The sequence below is a fragment of the Microtus ochrogaster genome, chromosome 1, assembly GCF_000317375.1.
Source record: "Microtus ochrogaster isolate Prairie Vole_2 chromosome 1, MicOch1.0, whole genome shotgun sequence".
NCBI classification, from domain to species: Eukaryota; Metazoa; Chordata; class Mammalia; order Rodentia; family Cricetidae; genus Microtus; species Microtus ochrogaster.
Window position 1 is genome coordinate 25,047,685 of NC_022009.1, and position 8,096 is coordinate 25,055,780.

At 44.6% G+C, this 8,096-nt stretch overlaps 1 protein-coding gene across 1 annotated transcript in view; it reads right to left on the reverse strand.

Annotated features, from left to right (window-relative positions):
* Noxred1 (NADP dependent oxidoreductase domain containing 1) overlaps positions 1-8,096 on the reverse strand; it is an 18,443-nt gene that overhangs the window by 1,284 nt on the left and 9,063 nt on the right. Inside the window, exons 3-5 of the mRNA XM_013354662.2 lie at positions 5,571-5,751; positions 4,884-5,035; positions 3,495-3,717 (exon numbers count right to left, since the gene is read on the reverse strand). Coding sequence (XP_013210116.1) covers positions 3,495-3,717; positions 4,884-5,035; positions 5,571-5,751 — 556 coding nt within the window. The remainder of the gene's footprint in view (positions 1-3,494; positions 3,718-4,883; positions 5,036-5,570; positions 5,752-8,096) is intronic.

The following is an 8,096-nucleotide window of genomic DNA, read 5'->3' on the forward strand; positions in this document are numbered from 1 at the left end:
TTGAAACAATAATGACTGAAATTTTTCCCAAATTAATATGATATAGCAAGCCATAGGTCCCGGCAAGTGAAAACCACCAAGCAGAATAAATGCCAACAATAAAATGGCAACAAAAACTACACCCCGACATAGTCTCGAATCATAGGAAATCATAAGATAAAACCAAAAGCCTAAGTAAGAAGAGCCAGAGGAAAACTACTTTATTATAGGAGGGTCTTACAGAGGTAAGAAACTGACTTCTCAGAAGCCATGCAAATGGGAAGACAATGGAGTGAAACACAGTGGGATATGATTAGATATGTAAGCAAAGAACCCTAGCAACCCATGGAAGGACATAGAAGAAGCTTCAAAGTGTATTTCTAGGTACAAGAAAAACCTACATGTTACATATACGATTCAGGTGAGTGACCCTTTGGAACAGGCAAGACTATGGCTCCAGGGAAAATAACGGTGACCGCCACATGTTAGAGGCTCGGAGAGATGACGAGGAGGATCAGAGGTGCAGTCACTTAGATGAACAAAAGTTTCAGTAGTCAGCCCACCTTTTTGGGCCTCCACACAAACAGAACACTAACTTCTTCTGCACATGTGTTATATTTTACAATATTTTAAAAAAAAATTAAGCCGGGCAATGGTGGTGCACGCCTTTAATCCCAGCACTCGGGAGGCAGAGGCAGGCGGATCTCTGTGAGTTCGAGACCAGCCTGGTCTACAGAGCTAGTTCCAGGACAGGCTCCAAAGCCACAGAGAAACCGTGTCTCGAAAAACCAAAAAAAAAAAAAATTAATTGCAGAGGTGGGGTAGGCTGGGGAAATGGTTTAATCAGTTAAGTTCTTGCCTCTCAAGAATGACAATCCTGGGGCTGAAGAGATGGCTTAGTGGTTAAGAGCACTGGCTGCTCTTCCAAAGGACCTGAGTTCAATTCCCAGCACCTGCATGGCAGCTCACAGTCGTCTGTAATTCTTGTTTCAGGGAACCCGACACAGACATACATGCAGGCAAAACACCGATAAACATAAAGCATATAAATCATTTAAAAATGAAGAATGACAACTTTTAGTCAGGCATGCTGACACACAACTTTAATCCCAGCACTCAGGAGACAGTCAGGTGGAACTCTGTGAGTTCAAGGCCTACCTGGTTTAAGTAGCAAGTTTCAGGACAGGCAAGGATACACAGTGAGACATGTCCAATTAAAAAGTGTAACATGGCCCAGCACCTGGAATTTGGCCAAAGAATCAGAGCCTGGGCTAGATGAGACCTTGTCTCCAAAAAGCACAAATAGAACAAGATAAGCTAGAAAGGCCTTATATTTCCCTCCCAACAGAGTGTCCAAAAGCAGAAGATGATGGAGCAGAGCTTAAAAACACTACAGGAAAACGATTTCAATCTCCAATCTGCTACTTAACCATATTCTCAGTAAAATGGTAGGTAAGAGCACAGACCTTTTCAAACACTAACAAATCTCCAAAATTACTTCCAACAGACCCTTTTCTCATGGAGTTATTATAGGATATGGGCCACTAAAATTAAAAAATAAACCTAAAGCGTCAGGAAACGAAACAACAGAGAGGTGAGGGAAATCCCAGGCTGAGAGCATCATCAGCAAGTGACCAGAATATGGGGTTGCAAAGAGAAACCGGAATCCCTGATTAGGTCTGGGGTCCTGGGGTTCCATCCTGCAGCACTTGGTGAGGCAGCAGTAGTTAGATAAGATCCCCACAGAAACTGGGGTGTTTCCACACATTGGGTTTCAGGAGATGGCAACTTCATGGTTACCCAGGCAGAGCGCCAATGGAGAGTTTTATGCCACCAGAGTAAAAATGGCAACTTGAAGCCGGGTGGTGGTGGTGGTAGTGCACACCTTTAATCCTAGCATCCAGGGGGCAGAGGCAGGCTAATCTCTGTGAGTTCAAAGCCAGCCTTGTCTACAGAGTGAGTTCCAGGACAGCCAAGGCTACAACTGAGAAACTCTGTCTCGAAAAACTTAAAAAAAAAATGAATTCCCAAACTGGAAAAGACTGCCCAGGAACAAGTGTAGATGATGAAAGAAAAGAAAAGAGGACCCAGGGTTGCTCCCCAGAACTCTCAGATCTAATCAGCAGGGGAACTATCAGAGAAGAGGCATGCCAGCCAAGAGGAACAACTGCTTGAAGAAGAATGGTGTACCCAGCCGTCCACGAAGGAAAGGAGCTCAGAGTCCAGTGAGTCAGGGGACATGGAAATCACTAGTAATGGCGGCAGCAAGCTTCCCATATTGGATTAGCAAAGACCAGAAAGATTGACTTTATCATTACCACGCTATCGAGAAATAAAGGACACTCGCATATGGCATTGGTATGGATGTTTTGCTAAGCGATTATGTACATGTGTGGCCTCTAACTCAGACAGTCATCAGTATGTTTATCCAGCAGAAATACCTGTCCAAGTATTCAAAGGAGTACACGGATGTTCTAGCAGCCCACCGTGCAAAATCTGAGGTGAAGGAAGAATTATACTCTATCACAGGAAGGCCGGGCAACTTGTAACTTACACAATGTGTCTGAAAGGCTGCCTGTGTGGCTGCTGTTCCTAAGTGAAGCAGACAACACCAACATCAGAGCGTTAGGCGGATACAGAAGGCAAAAGTGGTGTTATGCCTCCGCGTTTCTACCACTGGAGTAATAGATAAGCATACATATTACATACATACATAATAGCATACATATTACAATATAATACTAATATCTGTCAGTGCCTAGATGGAAGGACAAAGCATACTCTATTCAAGATGACTATCTACAAAATGAGATTTAAGAGGCAGGGAGACTTTTTTTTAAAACTGGTTAAAGTTTTTGTTGTTGCTGTTGTTCTTTTGTTTCGTTTTTAGAAAAGTGTATTATTTCTACCAGCTTTAAAGGGGAATGCAGATCAGGGTCAGGCAATGTGGCGGGGCGTGTTTGCAAGCGTGGAACTTGCAAAGTTGAAATTCTAGGACGTCAGGTTCAAGGCCAGCCTGGGCTGTCTGGAGACTCTCAAACAAAAACAAAGAAAAACAAACAAACAAACAACAAACAAAACCTCGCAGAGGCTAGGAGAGGAACGCGAAAGGATCAAACAAAGACGTGAACGAGGCAGACTAAATGGTTTAGCAGGTAAAGATGCTTGCTACAACCATGCTTGCTGCCAAGCTTGGGGATCTGACTTCAATCCCAGCATCCACGTGGCGAAAGGAGAAAACAAGTTCCTACAGGTCTCCCTGTGGTCTCTCCAAGCTCCCCACCAAGACATTTTTTATTAGTTTTTTGAGACAGAGTTTCTCTGTGTAGCCCTGGCCGTCCTGGAACTCACTTTGTAGAGCAGGCTGGCCTTGAACTCACACCTCTGCCTCCTGAGTGCCAGGATTAAAGGTTTGTGCCACTACTGCCCCACCCCAAAAAATGTTTTCAGAAAGCATCCTCCATTAAGACAGGACTGGGGGACAGATTCCAATGGCCAGATGTCTGACATCATACCTTCTATGCAACAAACTATTGACGTAGTTTTTGTTCAAAAAATCTGTTAGCTGGAATTTGGGACAGGACGCCTTGTCCGTCTCGCAGCTTTCCAAGTGCGCGGAGAGAAAGAGCTTGTTGAGGATCTGGAGCACGTGGGAGTGGAACACGTTCCTCGCTGTGCAGACGTTGATGGCCGCGTAGAACACCCCCTCCAGCCATTTGATGTTGAGGATCACTCCCCCTTGACATGAAGAAAAATGACAGTGAGCACTGCAGAAAGAAGCTGTAGGGTACCCAGGAGAGACCGAGAGAGGGACAGCGAGGCCACCTTCTCCCCTAAACTGGTTAGCGGTGTGCCAGGAGATGAACGCTCTTCCTCCCTGGCTATGAGCCCCATTTGCCCTTTACAGTACATTATGAGCTGATCATACTGAAGGGGGGCAGACAGGACTGAGCTGAGCACTGCCAATGGCAGAAGGATCTCTACAACGGTCCCTGCCCACAGCAGGAACTGGGAAATACTGCAAGATGAGAGGGAAACCCATTTTTCTTGTCCCAGACATTGTGTTCTCCTGGTTTTTGTTGTTATTGCTGTTGTTCTCCTGGGATCCTTTTGGGTTTTTTGTTGTTGTTGTTGTTGCTGTTGTTGTTTTTTGTCTTTTGTTTTTTTGAGACGGGTTCACATGCAGCTTTAGTTATCCTCAAATTTGGTTATAGCTAAAGAGCCCTGACACCCAGCTTCTTTCATCTCCACCTCTCCAAGATTGGAGTTATCGGCATGTACCACCAAGCCCAGCTCATTCCCTTATTCACATACGTTATTTTTCCTGGTTATTTCCAGTTCAGACTTAAGGATCCAAAAGTTAGGGTTTTCAGCTCTGCCTAAGAAAGGCTGCTTTTACCTATCCAGCCCCTTTTTCATACTATGGTAGTTTGAATGTAACTGGCCGCTAAAGCTCAGAGGGAGCGGCACTATCAGGAGGTGTGGCCTTCTTAGAATAGGTGTGGCCTTCTTGGAGAAACTGTGTCACTGTAGGAGCAGGCTTTGAGGTCTCCTATGCTTGAGCTACGGCCCAGTAACACAGTTCACTTCCTGTTGCCTGTGGGTCAAGGTATAGAACTCTCAGCTCCTTCTCCAGCACCATGTCTGCCAGCACCATGTCACACCATGACGACCATGTATTGAGCCTCTGAAAATATAAGCTACCTCAATGAAATCTTTTTCCTTTATAAGAGTTGCTGCCATGGTCATGGTGTCTCTTCACAGTAATAAAAACCCTAAGACACATACCAAACTCGAATAACTAAACATATCTACTTTGTGCTTTTCCCAACACACACACACACACACCATAGAAGGTAACTGTCAAGAGAATGTCAGAAGTAGTTACACAGTTGAGCATTTACCAGCATCACTGTAGGGGTAGGTACCCCGAATGACCACTGGATCTTGGAGAACAGCTGTGATTTCCTTAGTCTCTCCCCAGTTGTTGTCAAAACGCTCAGTAAAGTGATACTGAGGCCGCAGGATATTGCTGTGGTTCAGTAGAAATTTCAGCCTGGAAGCCACAGAGTCGGGGAGTACAGCGTCAGATGGGAAGGAATGGCTGGCTATCCAGTCTACTGCGCTGGGAGCTAAGCCGAACAGCCACCCCCCTCCCCTGCACAGCACGGCTCGGTGACATGACTTGGGCCTGGTGTCCGCGAAGGGCCCTGGTGGATTGGATTCTCCCAACCATCCTCCTATCGTGTGCCTAGCTTTCGGCTAGAGGCAGGAGTACAAAAGGGACGCTTGACACCTATTTTTCATAGCTTTTCATGCTATCTGCTGTTTTCTCATTGATGCAGAGTGGGGAGCGAGTACCTGGGAAACAATATGCCATTAACGTTCTAAACAGGGAAAATATCCCAATTCTAAGTGTTGTTTATGTAAAAATCGGGGGTGGGGGCAGGTGGGGATAGAAAGGCTGGCTGGGTCTTTCTGCTGGTCACGTGGCTCCTTTTTCCTGAGGATGACTAACTCCAAGAGGTAGGGAATGGGCAGACGGGCGACTTCAGTGACTAGGCTGTTGGGTTCTCATCCTGGCACATTACCTGGGTAGCGGGATCGCCGACACAAAGCTGTACACGAAGCAGGTCTTCTCGAGCTTGTTTTGGATTTCCAAGCAGATATTAGGCAGCTGCGATGGCAGGCAGCAGAGGAACAAGACTTTGGCCCAGCTCGCCACAGAAGCGTTGTCATACAGGCACCGGACCCCTAACTTCTGGAACTCAACTGGGAGGGAGAAAGGAGAGAGCGCACAACACAGAGAAATTTATCCTGAGCATCAGCCGCGGGGAGAGGAGGGAGGTAAATGTGTCTCAGTAAGCAGCCAGGGCCTCGTTGCCACAGAAACCAGAAGCTGTTCCTGGATGCCTCTGTGAGTTATGCAAAAAAAAGACCCCTCCCCTGGGCGAACACGGTGGCAAAGCTTAGAGCTCTTGCCTGGTTCTTTTTGTCTTGCTTTTAGAACACACGTAAGGTGTTTTTATTATTATTATTTTAATTTAAGTTAGGGAGAAGAAATCTCTAAGAAGCATTCTGCTTTCATTTCTTGTAGAATTAGCACTTGCCAGAGAATGAATGAATGAAGTGTTTTCTGTGTATTCTTTAAGGCAGCTCTCACACGGGCCCTCTAGACCAAGGAGGATGGTTCCCATATTATACAGGCGCCAACGGAGGCTTCAGGATGCTATGTGACTCTCTGAAAGTTGGATGGCTTCCTGACTTGAGTTAGTGGGTAAAATTAGGAGCACAAAAGAATGTAAACAGAAACTGGGGGCGTTGGGGAAAGTGTAACAGTTTTTGTAACATATACAAGACAACTATGATCTTCATAAATAGAGAGGGGAAGGCTGTGCATATGATAACTCACACACTAGCGTTAAACATGCAGGCACTTAATTATCTGATTATCTTCACTCCAACATGGATTTCTGAAAGAATTTAAATGGATACTTCTTCCATCTGGTATGCTCTTTAAGTGTTATCGAAAAACAGAATGCAAAAGATGTTGGGAAAGGTTAAGTGCTCATTCCAGTGACCAAAAATGTTCAAAGTGGTGCTGGGCTGGGTGATGGTAGCTCACGCCTGTAATCCAGCATTTGGAAGACAGAGACAGGTGGATCTCTGCGAGTTCAAGGCCAGCCTGGTCTACAGAGTGAGTTCTAGGACAGCCAAGGCTACACAGAGACACTGTCTCAAAAAAAAAAAAATAATGATGATGAATAAATAAGTACATAAATTAAATAAAGGATAGTTTCCAGTATTTAAACGATACAATTAGGGGGTGGAGAGATGGCTCAGGGGTTAAGAGCACTATCCACATGGGAATTGAACACATCCACAACTGTGTATAATAGGATCTGATGCCCTCTTCTGGCATGCAGATGTACGTGCAGCACACAAAGACATAAAATACAAGTAAATAAAAATTTTAAAAAGGAAAATGGCATGGCTCAGTGGTTAAGAGCATTGCCTGCTCTTCCAAAGGTTCTGAGTTCAATTCCCAGCAACCACATGGTGGTTCACAACCATCTGTAATGAGATCTGGTGCCCTCTTCTGGCCTGCAAACACACACACAGACAGAATATTGTATACATAATAAATAAATAAATATTTTTTTAAAAAAAGAAAATGGTAAAATGAAATGTGTTTTTATGCCACACTGGTAAAAATTCACATGTGATCTTTCCTTAGGTTAAATTGGAGAGCAAAAGCATTAGACGCTTAACAAAACAAAGCATCAGATGTTTCTTTAACAAGTCAGAAAAACATGAAAGTAAAAGTCCACACCTGTATACAAGCATTAATAGAGGCTGTATTTGCAGTGACCAAAAATTAGGGGGAAATTCCATTAACAAATAAATAGAAAAAGAAAAACCGTAGCCACGTGGAAGTGGCACAGGCCTTTAATCCCAGCACTCGGGAGGCAGAGGCAGGTGGATCTCGGTGAGTTCAAGACCAGCCTGGTTACAAAGTGAGTTCCAGGACAGGCTCCAAAACTATACAGAGAAACCCCGTTTTGGGGGAAAACAAAAGAAAGGAAAGAAAGGAAAGAAAGGAAAGAAAGGAAAGAAAGGAAGGAAGGAAGGAAGGAAGGAAGGAAGGAAGGAAGGAAGAAAGGAAGAAAGGAAAAAACTTTAATACTCATGCCATGCTATACTACTTAGAAAGGAGAAGGAGATGCCAAACATGGTGGCAGACACCTTTAATCTCAGCCAGCACTCGGGAGGCAGAGGCAGGCAGATCTCTGTGAGTTTGAGGCCAGCATGGTTGTCAAAGTGAGATCCAAGATAGCCAAGACAGAGAAACCCTGTCTCAACAAAGATAGAAAAAGAAAGAAAATATTTCTACACTATGCGTACTGTTTCTGCTGTCAACACGCATTTCATTGCCATGTACTTTACATGCGATAGCACACAGAGTTCTGAGGCGTACATTCTGAGCAGTTTTGGTAAGAGCACAATGTAGCTCATGTTTCCCTCTAAGCCAGTGGTTCTCACCCTTCCTAATTCTGCAGCCATTTAATACAGTTCCTCGTGTTGTGGTGTGTCATGATATTTCATTTGTATTTTTT